This window comes from Oreochromis aureus, linkage group 6 (genome assembly GCF_013358895.1).
Source record: "Oreochromis aureus strain Israel breed Guangdong linkage group 6, ZZ_aureus, whole genome shotgun sequence".
Taxonomy (NCBI): Eukaryota; Metazoa; Chordata; class Actinopteri; order Cichliformes; family Cichlidae; genus Oreochromis; species Oreochromis aureus.
This window is the reverse complement of record NC_052947.1, coordinates 17,683,923-17,699,878: the sequence shown is the minus strand read 5'-3', so window position 1 is coordinate 17,699,878 and position 15,956 is coordinate 17,683,923. Positions and strand designations below refer to the sequence as shown.

Sequence of the window (15,956 nt, the reverse complement as noted above, 5' to 3'; positions counted from 1 at the left end):
TTATATTTGTTAATAGTAGCAATCATGCACACATCAAAACACAGCCCCCTCCTGACTATGATCCATCGAGAATTTGATATTTTTGATATTTAATCTTGGAAACATTTATCTCACAAACTCTCTTTGTTCACGAGCTGCTTATCTATTTTTGGCCTATTTTATCAAAGAAAGTTAAAAATCTTAGATGCAGTTGTACAAAACATTTCTCCAGCATTTGATTTATATGAGGATATTTTATTCATCACAGCCTTTGACCTTCATTTATTAACTCTCTACACTATGCAAGACTTCAATTACATGCGTCAGAGTTGCCTGCTTTCTAGTTTATGCAGTGCAGTGTAAAGCAGAGTATGTATGTAGGTTAAATTTTATCTGTAGTGAGCAGTAGCTAAGGAACACCAAATCTGGTCATATGGAGGTTACTCACATTGCTGGAGAGTTGTCCGCCATGTTGGACGCGATACAACCACTGGGAATGTGGGTTCTCCAACTGTTTGGCAGTTGGGGAACACACATTTGAAATCCTGGAGGATGTGGATGGAGCGCACTTGTCTGCAAACAGTCACTAAGCAATAGTAAAATTTGAAAAAGTGGGGCGCAACCCAGAAGCAAGAATGCTCAACTTGAAAGTAAAAGCTGTGCCTCAACGCTGCCATCATTTTTCAAAAGGTGCAACTTTAACTTTTTTTTCCGTTTCTGGTTTCTATGACACTTTGCACACTGGTGCTATTGCTGGAGAAGTAGCTAGCAAGCGTTTGGCTGACATGCTCCATGCTAACCTCTCTATGTTTATGTGACTAGAGCCTGACCAATCGATTTCAACTACAATCAACATCCAGCAACCACTCACCAACTGATGTGGGGATACTTATTTTTCTCTAAAGCCAGGTGGTTGTGGATGTCTCTGGAAGCAAGCTTAACTCTGCTTCACCGGGGTCTTATTAAAATATGTACAGGGTCAGTATTATAAGGGATGAAAGTTAGTGACTCAACAGAGCATTGGTGTGTGCATTATAATAAGGGTATATTGATGCTTTAACATTAGGGTGGTATTACCATATTACAATCCTGGTATTACTCATACTTTATATCCCCAGCATTGTCCTTTATTTGAAAGTTACAGTGTAAACATCATTTTTAATGCTGTGGCTTATTATCTGGAAAAAATTAAATGTTTACTCAGTATGGAAATTTGGTCTGATTAAAACAAGCTTTTCTCTGTTTTCAACATGAGTAAGTCTTCATCAAGAGAACTTAAACCGCATACTGACTTGGACTGTCATATTAAACAAATTGGGATCAGTTATGGAGTCAAATAATTATCTTCTTGTTTTATACTGCTCTTCTCTTGTATCACATTTTGTATTGTGCAATGTGTCTTGTTGCATTTCACTGCTTCTCTCTGTTTTTAATGTGTATTTTTGAGTTTGCTTTGTGCCCTTACACAGTTTGCTGTTAAGTTTTCATAATTTTCATAATGGAAATGCTGTGGTCTGTGGCGTCAACACAATGAAATGAAAATGTCGGAAACAACAATTTGATTCATCTGACTATTGAGATTTGTCTGCATCGGACAATATTTGCACTCACATGTCTCCTTCTCCTGTGAATATTGGTTTCCTTTCAGGTAAGGCTCCTTTACAGTTAGCACTGTGGCAAGAGAAATGTTTTCAGAAAGAACTGCTGCCAGACTTTTACACACTCACTGATAATGTATGATAATGGATTCTTTTTAATCCCACCTCTCACCACTCTCGGTGCGCCCTGCACCTCCAGTCATTAAAATACCGAAGGTGTGCTGCCACTCCCACAATAAGCACGCCACACTTGAGTGGGCTCTACATCTGCACATTGCTTCATTCATAAAATTATCACCATTCATCTTCTTAGGATTCACTTTTCATAGACAAACAGCATCTCACTCATCCAGATGCTCAGACATAAATGGCACACCACTTTTTTTTTGCTAACTTTAGTTTAGGAGGAAATTCCAAGCCTGACAAGATACTTCTAAAACTCGTTGTTTGTCCATGGTGAACTTTTTCTTTGGTTTTCCCATCTGATCAATAGGAATTGGTTATGACAGTAATGAGAAAAAGAAAACCACTGGGCCCAGCGGCATAATTAAGCAAGCACCTCCGACGGATGGCTAATTAATAGTGTAGAGGAAATTAATGAAGAGCTTGTGGCCTGCCGCTGACAGCCAGCAGGAGTAAAACTCAGCTACGTCAGCACAGAGCTCTGCAGCACTTCAGGTGACTGCCAAAGCCTCCTCTGTCATTTAGACAGCATGCTCTAATCACGGTCCTTAAACCAGGCCACTGCCTCACGGCCCAGTAAAAGTATGCAGTTTTCTGTAGCTACATGCTAGAAGATCTGATCTCAAATGAGATTCTTTAAACCCATCTGTTGTTGAATCCTCCACTGGGCACTGATCTCAGAGCGGTTCTCAGAATAACAGCCAAAACTTTACTTAATGATTCAGACACATTCAGACCCTGATCTGTGACCAGAGAAGCCTCAAGGCTTCTGCCAGCATCCTTCACCATCATCCACACAACCTGGAGCGGGCTGACTCCAGAACAGGCAAAGAACTAACAAGCTGCTGCCCATCAGCATGGAGTCCCAGCCACTGCCAATGTCCTGTCCCTCAACCACACACAGTAATTCAGGGAGGAAGTTATTTTGTTGGACAACATGCTGCTAGTCACATTAAATCTGAACATCAGCCCCGTGAGACTCTATTAAGGGTGTGTGAGTTTCACCCACTCTCTGTGTCCCAGAAATGTGTCACTCGGCGGTTCTGCTTGACCGGGAGGCCTCGCGAAATGACAGTGCTTCCTTCCTCTCTCAGTTACGGTGGACAGAATTCAGAGACACATGCAGGGAGAAGCTCTGCTGTATAAAGTCTGCACCAACTAACTAAACCTGACCTAACAAAAGTTGGTCCGTCTACACATTTATGTTGCAGCTCCTTCTTCCAGTAAAATGCATGCAGCCACACTGTCTCCCTCAGTCTAGACAGGGCAAAAAAAACAGGGGACAATGTTTGGATTCTGAAACATCTGTCTCCAAAAAATGCAAACAAAAATGCATCATTATTCAGATTAGATGAATAATTGGTAATGTAAGATGGTAATGTAAAATCCAAAACCAGTGTCTACAGGGTTCAATTAAAAACGGATGATAACCCAGTGACTTTTAAAACAGACATTTAAGTGGGACTGCATGCATTAATGAAAGATAAATGCTTTTGCTCTGTGTGTACATGTGCAAAGTTCCTTGAGGAATACTAAGTGTAGCTATTGATTAAACTCTTTCCTGGCCCATCCTGAGAGACAAACTACATTGCGTACTCTGACCAATGCCAAGTTTGGCCAGTGCAGGTTTTTAATGGATCTGGAAAGAGCCCCCCCCGTCTCTCTCTTCTAGTGTCCAGGGAACAAAGACAAATAGCTCTTTTATTGCCCTCCTGGTAACACCTCTGTGCTCAGGTTTTCCTTTTTTCCTTCCTCAATCCTTTTCCATCTTCTCTTTGATGAATTAATATCACATTGAATAGCCAAGTCTCACATCTCGCCGATTGTTCCCTTTTTAATCAAATGTGATTACAAAAGGCTGCCTCTGAAAGCCGAGGAGGCATACTGGAAGAAGTATAATGAACACGTGCGCGAGTGTGTGTGCGCACATGAATCTTTGCTCTGCTGAAATAGGCTTGACTTACAGTGCAATTAAGGGACTCTCACTTAGAAACAGCAACAGTACTTCGCATTAACACACACAAAAAGCCTCATCAGGTCCTTTTAGGCTAAATAGTTGGTCTGATGCTTGGTGTGTGCACAATAAAGGCAAACCGAACAATAAAATAATGAGTGTCTTTCCTGTCCTTCAGCCATTTAGTAAGCGTGCACGTGCGTTATAATGGCCAGAGTGAATACTTAGAGAATGTGAGTTTATTCCTGTTTTTACTGACAAATCACTACATTCCAGGTCAAACATGCAGGCAGTGCAGGCCGTAGTCGGGTAGCCAGGCGGAAAATTGGAAAATTTAAGCTACAGTGAGTCATTAGCTAAGCCAAATATGAAACAAAAAGCTGTGTCTCCCCAGAGAATTATTTCTGAAGTCTAATCTCTCATTCAAAGTGAATGATTTCACTTCAATGGATTCTCGAAAATATGCTAACCTTATCATTGTTCATGCTAGCAGATAAAACTGACCATCTTCAGCAAATTCACTTGTGCACTTTACCGTAAAAAAAAAGCCCTTTCTTTATTTTTTATTATCAGCACAGGGCCGCGACTATTTTCCCTTCAGCTTATCCATTTTATACCCATACCTCAGCCCTCTCAATCTTGCTTCTCCCCCTTTTCTTGAGCTGCAAACTCTGTAACTAATTGGATCTGGCATGGTCTGTAATGACTTTGCACTCTATGGGGAGCTATGGGAAAAATCACCCCTCATTTCATCTGGCATCACTCAAGTGACCACATACTGAACCTCAGTGACATATAGCTCCATCCTGCATCCAAAAGGCAAAGACAGCAACATTTACAGGATACTGCTGATCTCGGGTTTGAGAGACTCATATGGATGTGTTGGCCCCTGAGGGCATTTTCAGTGAATATGTTTATATATGTATGTGTGTGCATAATACCATTATATTAACGTCATTTGTCAAATGTTGAAAGTGAGAACCCAAAAGCAGAATCTCAGGCAGGCTGAGTTAAACACAAAACTAGAGAATTTATTGAAGCTGATGATCAGTGTACAAAATAAAACTGAATAAAAAGGAAAACTGAAATCTTCCACTTACTGAACATAAACTAGGACTGAAAACTAGAGCTGGGAGACGCAAGGGATTGAAGAACAGACGCTCTGACAAAGGACTAGGGGAGATAGCAACAATGAATACACAGGAGGGTGATCAGGGGAAGTGAAAACACAAGCTGAAACTTATCAAGGAAATGAGACTGAGTAAAGCAAAAACTAAACACTAAGCACGCAGGATAAGAGATTACCAAAATAAAACAGGAAACAATGAGAAATGGACTGGGAGATAAAAAGATAAACAGACATGAAAATGAGAGTAACTGAACACAGAAGACTTGACTTGAGCCCTGAGACGAGACTAAGGGAACAGGGAGGGGACAGTAAAGGGAACTAATTAACAATTTTTCAAAATCAAAACTCGAAGATTCAAACGCAAACATTGGATCACAGACCCAGCACCATGACAGGATTTGGAGATCTAGAAGTGATGATCAGTGAAGAAAGCAAACAAGACATATTTAACCCATCCAGCCATGAAGCAGAGAGATGCTTCACAGCCAAATACCGAACTTAATATAACATAAAAATATAAAAATCTCCCTGTTTGTCAATGAAAGGCACTAAAAATGTTTCTAGGTTGAAGACTGGTTTGAGAAAGAGCAGTATATTGGACAGAGTTTTTGCTCCAAGCAAATATTTTTAAAGAATTCATATTGTTTTAGAAGAAGGACTTGCTTCTCTGAGAAAAATTACAGGTCATCACAGTTGCTGGATTATTGCAGAGCTAGCTGCAGACCCATCTGACAACTGGTGTCCTGTGCAATCCAAACATCGTTGTGTAGTACCAGTTTTATCGCTGCTCATAAACTCAGCTGACAATTTCCCCCTTTCTTAAAACCTTAAAACTCGAGTGCGAGCTGCAGCTGGCAGCTGGGAAGTTGCAGAAAAAAAGCAGCTCTTCAGTGTTCAAGAACATATTTAGGAAAAAGAAAAATGCTTGCCAGGAAAAAGAACAGGTGCAGAGGACGTTCTGACTCAACAAACCCTTTCCATCACGCCTGTTGCCTCGAGTCAAATAGAGCTGTCAGAGGCAGTAGAGTCCCAGTCTAATTTCAGCAATAGCTTGGCTGTAAGTAACTGTATGGGGCTCTGAAAATAAAGTCTGTGGGCCAGGGACGAATTTGTTTGCCAGTATTAATTATGACCAAGTTAGATTCTTTTGTCAATAAAAGCCAGTTCCTCCAACATGGGCCTGGATTAAATCACTCAGGTACCTATGCCTTCATGGTGTAAACATTCATTTTGTACCTCTTTTTCTCTGCTTCATATCTGCTCAGGAGTCGATGGAGACCACCACCTTTAAAGCCCTGGAAGTGGGCTGCTGGGGCACCAACAGTGATGATGTCATAAAACGCATCTGTAAAGAGAGAGAAAATTGAGTCCACAGCATTTTAAATACTTTTTTTTTTTTTTAAAGGCAGCACCTGCAAAACTGGAGTTACTGGAGGACCTCGAATTGAGAAAACTGAGAACATGAATGAATCCTGTCAAAGTAAATTAAATATTAATATAATTTCAATTAGGATTTTTTAACGGAAATGATGGAAATGCTGCTAATAAGAGTAATTTCAACATTTAAAGACCCACGGACATGAGGAATGACTCTAATGTGATATTAAGATGTGGCTGTCTTCCGGCTTCAGCTCAAATTAAAATGTGAACGATATGTAAATATGCCAACCTCCATATCTAATGGCCAATAAATGAAAAATTAGAAATTAAACAATAGATGGGAGAAACACCCTTCAAGCATGTTATGAGTGTTGAAGTTGGATAGTTTGTGAAACTATGTTGGCAACAAATGGCAACAAGCAATCACTTGTGTGACAATAAAGCAAAATAATTTTTAAACAGCGCTGTCATATTACCTTAGTAAGGAGTCATAAATAACGACACATAACCAACATTAAGTGGATCTATTTATGTTTTGTGAAAGGAAAAAACAATATATCAGATTTTCATCACCAAATATCGGTATTGAAATCGGTCTTTCAAATCTTATATCTATCAGCCTCTAATTATCTCTATGTATGCTTGGCTCTACATCTTGCCATCTTTTCATCTTTATTTTGCTCTGGTCCCACGTTAACCTGGAAGGACAACCAATGTCACAGTATTTCATTCCAATTTGCACACCGGGGTCATAAGTAAATAAACACTTCACAGACGGCTAGGCGGGCACAGAGGTGCTTAGAACAGGGCTTGATTTGAATGAGTAATGGCTGAAACTGTCAATTAAATCAGGAAAAACAGAAGGGAATATGGGGGGGTGAATATTTTGGTGTGGTTTAGTGCTTGGTCAGTTAATGAACGCCCATGAGAAAACAACAGTCCACAATAATATTCTAACCACAGGAAAAGCCTGCTTGGAAAAAAAAGAGGCTGAAAACACAAATTAATGACACAACAGTTGCGAGTCTTGCCACAGAGAAGTAAATGACAACACCACTGTAGACCAATAGTGGTTTGATGTCGAGGCTTTGCTACTACCCACTGTTTCTTCCGTTAATTATTGAGGTGCCTGGCCATAACACTCCCTGACTGCCACATGTCTGGCCCCTGGAGTTTTCAGATATCCAGGTTCCCTTAATTGGTTCTCCCCCCAGCAGAAGTATACTGAAAAACAATGGCGGGTTTCAGAACATCAAGCACAATGACCAATTTGTGCTCGATTTGCTTGCTCTTTTTCACACACCGACCGTTTCTCAATAAATCAACAACGGAGCAAGCTGTTACACTGAGAGGACAGTGGCTTTCTGGAAAGAGTAAACTGGTTGTGGCAGTCAGGATGATTGGTTATAATCCATGCTTAACCCATTCAACAGTCCCTTTTAACAATGACAAAGCATTGTTTTACTCGACCCAAATGAGTGCTGAATAATGCTTTCAGTTCAGCTTTGCCGAGCTGTGCATTTAGGCTGGAAATATTCTATAGTTGTCATTTTAGAGACAGAAGACAGCCACTCACAGTAAAACAAATGAGTACTGTTTAGAGCTGGAAGTGTTGCTTTCCTCCCTATTTCCTTTTCTTGCTGAACGATCAGCAGACAAAATGAAAATTAATGGTTTTGCATTGTTGAGTAAATTACATAGCCAAACTTCATCACTTCAGAAAATCAAATGGAAAAATAGAGCTTTTCACTGTAGTTGGAAACTGAAACTCAGTTGCATTAAGGACCGGTTTTCATTGTCTTCTGTGCCTCTCTGATTGCAATCATTTTCTTTCCTTGTGGTTTTTCTTTTGCCTTTTCAAATCAAGTAAATTTGAAGAAAAAAAAAAGGAATTTTACATCCAGCAAAGGTTGCTAGAATAAATTAAAACAAGAGGGTAGCCTAATACCCAGAAATGATGGCTATTTTTTAAGACAATCTTCTCATCAGTGGCTCTCTGTCTGAGGAGGTCTTAATTTTGCACTTAACCATTCACATCAGATAACCACTGATGAACATGCATGAAAGCTGGCACATGTTGAGCTAATTAGAGACAATCAGCAAGTGAACTGGAAGCCATGAGCCAGTCATGTTGCTGTATGGATACATACTGTAGACAAAATACAGCTTCTTAAAAGTATCATGAAAGATGAAGGCTACGTTTTTTATGGTTTCCTTGTAAAATCGTACCAAAGTATTGAAAGCCAAACTTCCATAACCTTTGTGTTTTAATAGTGTCTCACAATCAGGTGACAAACTCCTCTAAAGTTTATATTAATATTTTTAGATAAAAAGTTGCAGAACTGTATAATGTCTCTGTTTGACTATTTTTATTTGTCCTATCAGAAGCCTTAAAGAAAGACTGATATGTGTTTCAAGGTTTGCCTGCCTTCAACTTTCCATCAATCATCTGTTGTTTAGTTGCACTGGAGCCCATTCACAGATCATCAGGCAGTAGTTAGTTGCCTTAATACGCTGAGACAGTTCCAGGGCAAAAACAGCCTCTGCCAGCAACAGAGCAGCAGTGGAAGAGACAGCCTAGTCCTTCACTCCACAGAAACGCAAGGGGCTTAATTAGTGTTTTGTCTGGGTTTTTTTTTAGGCCAAGTTAATTCTCACCTTTCAGCCCGGGTGATGACCTAGAACCTCCCTGTCTGAGTCCCCTGAGTGTCTCAGACAGATGGAGAAGTCAAGCGCAGTAGGTGTCAATGTTTCCATACAGTGTTTGAAGCTACGTTGTGCACAGCTTGAGCTGAGAACCATTTAGAATGAAACTGTTCTTCCACACAAAACCTAATTGCTCTTGAACATGTCTGAAAGGACGTCTGAAGACAATACATGCAATGACGAATCTAAAACAAGTCCCAAGTCAGAGGTGCAGTACCTGTTTTTTTGGGGCATGTCACCCTCATCCTCTGGGTGTGCAGGTTTATCGGAATAAACTCCAGAGACTTTTGAGCTTTGCAGCAGCTTGGCTTGAATGAGCAACCTGAAATCATAAACAACAGTATATGTCACAAAACCAGGTTGTGTTGGTCAAGATCTTGAAGAAGAAAGAAGAAAAAAAAATCCTTGTACTGTAAAAGTGATGGAAATTGTGTAGAAGTTATGCTGGGTATTTGTAGTAACCACAACCAAATTTGGATACTTCAGGGGATTTGCGTTTAATCCATCTTGTGCAGGACTCCTTGGTGGGTTTCCTACTTCTTTACTAAATTAACATGTATTTATTTCACATTTACATACATTTAAAGCAGCCAGTGTGCAGTCTTTGTCAGTGTAACACCCATCAGTAAATACAAACACAAAATATGTAAATAAATACATCACTGAATGGAAGGTTAATTATCTTTTAGTGTAAATAAGAAAATGATGTGTCATCATCAAACTCAAGATAGGTGGAAAATAAAAAAATCAAGAAAAAAAGAGGAGATAAAAGATAGGAATAAAAAGGGAGAGGAAAACAGGGGCAAATGTAAATAATTAAAGATGATAAATATAATGTGACAGCCAAGTCAAGGTGCATCGCGTCTTTTCTTCATAAAACTGTAACTAGTTCCATATATCCTGATGCAGTTTTTATCATTATTTCTACATTTCTCAGAAGACCAGAGGATTTCTGGCTGTACAGTCCAAAAGGTCTCATACTGGCCTATCTTGCCATGCTTCTGATGGCTGCATCACCCTAAAGTAAAGGCAGGATGGCTGACTCCATGCAACTCTGAAAAACTGTTGACTGCATTGAATTTGACTGCACTGAATCTGTTAGAAATGGACTGCAAGTAGCTGTGGTGACCAACTGTTCACCTGCAGTTTAAGGTGCAACACCACCAACCTTATTCGATCACAAGATAACTGCACAGATTGGCCAATGAGCGCCAATCTATCTCCAAACAATGGCAGTCTGATTTGGACTGACAGCAGTCACTCTAAGACAAGTCAATTTGCAGTTGAAGGTTGAAGGCAAATAATAATCACTTTCCATTACAGTGGTCCCTCGTTTATCGCGGGAGTTACGTTCTAAAAATAACCCGCGATAGGTGAAATCCATGAAGTAGCCAACTTTATTTTATTTAAGACTGTAAAACCCCTCACTACACACTTCATATATTTTTCTCAGACAGGCATGAAAATTTTCACACTTTTCTCTCTTGTTTAAACACTCTCAAAGTTCAAACCTTCGTAGAGAAATAAGTCCAGTATTATAGAATGAAAGCTGAACGCATTCTGTACTGTACAGGAGACACGGCACGGAGGAGATTGATTGACAATGGTCTACAGCCGATCAGGACACAGAACACAATGCTCTGTACAAAAAATAAATTAAAAAAAATGCAAAATTGCACTCAAAAAAAATCAGTGAAACAGCGAGGCCACGAAAGGTGAACCGCATTATAGCGAGGGACCACTGTATACATATGCATACAGATTGCAAACATGTAGCAATCAATCTGAGTCCATCTGCAATGCATCTCTTTGTAACAGGGGACTCAGTTCAACTGGTTGCCAACTGGTTGTATTCGCGTTTAAGTTTAATCACGATCAACAACTGTGTCACTATTTGTGGAGAGATTATTGTTTCAAATCCATGAGTTTCTGGCTGGAATCTGAATATAATTAGTTAATGTGAATTTCTGTGTATGTAGACAGCAACATGTTTGTTATTCAAGTACAATCTGATAGCAGACTGACCACTTTATCATCATCATGACAAACAGCAACTGAGTGTAAGTGCCGTCCTCAAAGCAACCATTTGAAAGGCAGTGAGATTGCAAGTTCATTGCATAAAGTCGAAATAATGTTCTCCAATCACTGTCTTTACTAGTGTGACTGCATCATAATGTCCTGCAACATGACTTTCAGCTTATTTAATTTGCACCGCTTAATGTCAGAGTATAATCCACATTTCCTGAGCAAATGGTATCTTTTTTCTGCAATATTAGTCATTTGGTCTTCTTTTGAGTCTTTCATATAAAAAAACAACCCATATACCACATACATTCCAACATATTTGGCGTTGCAAATACAAAGCGTTTCTCTGAAAAGTGCAAAGCTGTGTCACTGTGAAGAATGTTCTGATTTTATCTAATGATGTTTTGATGCTTATTCACTGTGTTACACCATAAACTGTGTTCAATGTGCTTTGATTTGAAGCAACGGTGTTCTATTACTTTTAAACCATATATCTCAGTTTCAAAGTGGTTCATCATGTCTGCAGCCTTGTCATTTGTCAGCCTATTGTATTATAGAAAGCCCTTACTGTCTGCTACAGCTACACCACATTACATTACAAGGCTTTTCACTTCATCAGTTCATGTGGCAAGGGACAAAGACACAGAGGCAGGAAGCATTAGATAATAAGTTAAATATATGATCAATTGTTCTCTTGATTGATTTACCAATGAAAAGAAAACCCCTGCGCAATTCAGTGACTTGAGATCTATTTAATGCACGACTGAGTGACAAAAGGGAATACAAAGCAAATTAAAATCGATTTAAATTAGAAGTTGTTGAAGTGGCTGCAGTGCAGATTCAGATATACCTCTAAGGGTGCGGAGACTTTTACAACTTAATTGCTACAATATGCCGTATAAATGGAAGCCATTTGTTCGTTCTCCGTCAGAACTGGTCACTTAATGAATCTGACTTCAGAATACCGCCCCCAAAAAATCGAGCACAGTTTCACCTTTCACAAGTTAAAGATAACTGAGAGGGCAATTTTCCCAAACAAAAAATAACCTTTAAATAAAATGTCAGAAAGTAATCATGCAGTTTTAAAAAACTGTAAGCTATGAAGTAATTATTGTAATTAATTATTGTTCACCATCATGGGCTGGACTGTTAAACCAAAATACCCCACCTTTTAATGTGCATCAAGACTGTTTAACACACATAGCAAATACAGCAGTTGGAACCCAACAAAGTCAAAATCAGCTGACTTGCAACCTTGCAATAACCTCTAATTTATGGTGTAATGCTTTGAGCACAGTACTTTATGTCCTTTGCAAACACTACTCTGTTCAAAATGTCCAATTAAATGTTCCTGCCAAATGACATTCTTTGTTTTTTGGCTTATATTTAAGCTCAAAATCGTTTTCTGACACTCCAATTTGGCTGCTCATATCCAACAGGGGTCATTAGCCTTTTGAGCATTCAAATACGCTCGAGCAAAAGAGGCACTGCAATCTTTGCAAGTAGAGGTAATTGAGTTATAAAATATATAAATATATCTCCTTCAAGCTTGGGTCCTCTACCAGAGGCATGGAGCTTAACAGTCTTGTGCAGTATCTTTGGTGTTCCTAGGACTGCAAACTTCTGCACAGAGATCTTGGATGTTGTTTCTGGAATCTGCTAGTTGTTGGAGCTGCTCGCTCAGTTTGGGGGTCACCTCCCCGAGTGCTCTAATTACCACAGGGACCACTGTCACCTTCACCCTCCACAGCTTCTCTACCTCCTTTCTCAGTCCTTGGTATTTCTCGAGCTTCTCGTGTTCCTTCTTCCTCACGTTGCTGTCACTTGGTATAGCGTTCTATCACTACAGCCGCCTTCCTCTGCTTGTCCACCACATGACTTCCAGATACAGGCAGACCAACTTCCAGACGGACCAAGACTTCCAGATACAGATTGACCAACTGGTCCGTCTGTATCTGGACGTCCCAAAGGATCTTAGCTCAGTCATCCTCAACCAATCTGGAGGGCGTATCCCATTTTGACCTTGAGACTTACAGACCCTGCACCTTGTTGTTACGTGCTGGATTGTCTCAGGGACATTTCCACTCAGCGTGAACCTGGGGTCTTGCCTGGTATGGTTCAGTGTTTAAATGAGAAGCTGCATCTATTCATTCTGTTTTATAAAACCAATTGCAGTATTTGGCTGATCAGGTGTTTTTATTCAGCAGTGTTATATTTAATATCGCAAAGGCTTGTCTTGTGATGACTTTTCCAGAATGTGTGTGTCGATGAATGCCAAGCTTCTTGAGACACATTAATAGTCTGTCTGCACACAAAGGCTGTGGGCAGACAAACCTACTTTTGCTGATGTGGGAAACACATCATCACATTCCTTTAAGGCAGAGGAAGTAACTTTTTTCCCCAGGAAAAACCCACCAGGAAAGAATAAAAACTTTCCTGTGCAGCAGTTTGTATCAGCATTACAGGATAAACAAACATTCCTTATTTAGGAGGGGATTCATTAAACATTCTGGTTAGTCGAAGACAGAATTGCTTGTCAAATATGATTCCTGTCATATTAACAACACCAAAAATGTCCAGAGTGTGAAATTCTGGCATAATTTCTAAATATTGAGAATGATTTTATTGTAACAAATTGCTCGTGTCAGTAATTAGATTACTTAACATGTTTAATTTGTGTGTGAGTGGCAGTGTAGCGTGTTAACTGCAGAATAATGACTAAAACCATATTTTGCAACTCTTCTATCTGACAAGCAACATAACTCACCTTTAGGAAAACTTAACTAAGCTGTACTGAATCTTCTCCTCCTGTAATCACTCTTGAGGCAACAGACCAATAGCCAACAATCAGAGCCTCAGCACTATTTAAGATCTATGTTGACACAGAAGATAGATGAGAAAACCTGTAACCCGCCACAAATTTTTAACATCATTTGGCAGGAAGGCCAGACATGAAAACAAACTCACTGCAACTCAATTACAGCATATAATGGTGCAACTGCTGACCCACTCAAGCTGAAATGTGTTGCCTCAAAAATGGATAACACTAATGACTCAGCTGGAGACGATGGAGATGTGGCTGGTATTTTTACGAGCGCTGAAATCAATCATGTCTTCTTCCTAAGGTGGCAGATTTGCTGCCCTTTATCAAAGTGAAAAAATAGACAGATGCCGTTTCTAGCTAAATATACATTCTGCTCAAAAATACACTGCAAACCAAAGCATCATGAGCCGTTTTCAATGCTGCAATCAGTCAGTACTAAGTACTAGTAAATCATTCAACATTCAGCAATCCATATAGTGCTTTTATTACCTTTATACTATGAGTTTATATAACCTCCACAACATGTCTAAAGGTGTAATCCTAATGCCAATCATAGTGTGAAGGGTTCCCAGGGATTAGCTAAACAGCACAAGGAGTTTTAACAGTTCTTTCAGGCTGTATTTTGCTAATTTCTGATATCACCACGATGACATTTTTAATTTAGTAAATTAGCCCATTATGGCATGCCAACACATTTTCATTACCGCTATATAAAATGAGCCCAACACGTGCAAACTGATATTTGACTTAAATATGTTGCTGAATGAAACATCTAAAGGATCAGAGCCACAGGACAAAGTTTCCACAGGACTGCATAGAGGGGTGTGGAAATTTTGTCCTGTGGTTTTGAACAAAGTACTCATGACTTGATCTGTTGTGTTGGAATTTTGGCTCACTCCTCATTGCTACCATGTTTCACATTTGGTGTTGAGGTGTGGAATCAGTCATGGCAAGCCATGTTTGACTCTAGCAATGATAAACAGAGGAATTCATGATTGAGTCAATGACTGCAAGGTGACCAGATCCTGCGACTGGAAAACAAGCCCAAATCATCCATCGCTGTGCTTACAGTTGGTATGAGGTGTTTGTTCTGCTATGCTGCGTTTGGATTTTCACCAAATATGGTGGCGTGCATCGTGGCCAAACATCTACACCTTTATGTTGTCTCTCCAAAGGACACAAAAGATTTCTTTGGATGGAACTTTTTAAACCTAAGCTGTGCTGCCATGCAATAGACAAAAGGAGAGCTGCATAGAGTCGCGTGAAAACCTTCTATTTTAAATTACTATATGCTCAGTGGACCTCAAATATCAGTGGAGATTTTCACAGCAACACACAAAATGTTGTAAATTTCTAGAAGCCTAAAAGAGTAAAAATTAGTGGTTCACCAGTTCACCAAGTCAGTGGGCTATAACACCTAGAGGTGTTGATATATTTTAGTTTTCCAACAATCCTATAAGGTAATGATGCAACCAATCATGCTGCAACCTGTAATGAGGATTTATCCATCCAGATCAAGTTAAACTGTTGTAAAAACATTCAATTTAACTCTATACTCTTATCCCTTCTCTGTCAGCCAGAAGCTCAGGGGACCACGCTAATGTAACTAGTGACTGTTGTAGGTTTGGTGAATTTCCCATGTGATATATGTGACATAAAGCACTGGCCAAGATCCACAGCTACCATCTCTTTTCATATACTCAAATTTTTTGAGCTTTTAAATAGTTTTCTGTATTAATGTTTTTTGTTCCTCCAGAAGATGAGTGAACATTATCCTACATGTGTGCCTGACAACTAAATGAACATTTTAAAAAAGCCAACAACCAGTATGTATGAAGTCTTACAGATCAGTGTACTTCTGTCCATATGACAGATGACAGATCATTCATGATCCTGTGGTGCTGAGAGGACAGCAGGTTTTTTTTCTTTCTTGAATCCATGCAGAGAGACACCATGTTGTAGAGACATGGGAGGATTGAACACATGCTGTTTGAGCAGTGGTATTGGTATGAGAGGACTATGAATTAAACAAGTGTGTCATGTCTGACGGCACTTTCTTTTCTTTTAGCCAATTTGTGGTTTATCTAACATTCGGTCCTCATTTTTAACCTGCAAAACAGAAAATGTATGTGCACTCCACAGCTGAACATCTTTACCTGGAGACGGCAGACTGCAAAG

At 39.6% G+C, this 15,956-nt stretch overlaps 1 protein-coding gene across 8 annotated transcripts in view; it reads right to left on the bottom strand.

Annotated features, from left to right (window-relative positions):
- Positions 1–15,956, bottom strand: part of inpp4b (inositol polyphosphate-4-phosphatase type II B) — a 179,712-nt gene that overhangs the window by 41,069 nt on the left and 122,687 nt on the right. For all 8 annotated transcript variants that reach the window (XM_039613418.1, XM_039613420.1, XM_039613421.1 and 5 more), the window contains 2 exons: positions 9,147–9,251; positions 6,080–6,188 (listed from right to left, as the gene is read on the bottom strand). In XM_039613418.1, the coding sequence (XP_039469352.1) occupies positions 6,080–6,188; positions 9,147–9,251 (214 nt within the window). The remainder of the gene's footprint in view (positions 1–6,079; positions 6,189–9,146; positions 9,252–15,956) is intronic.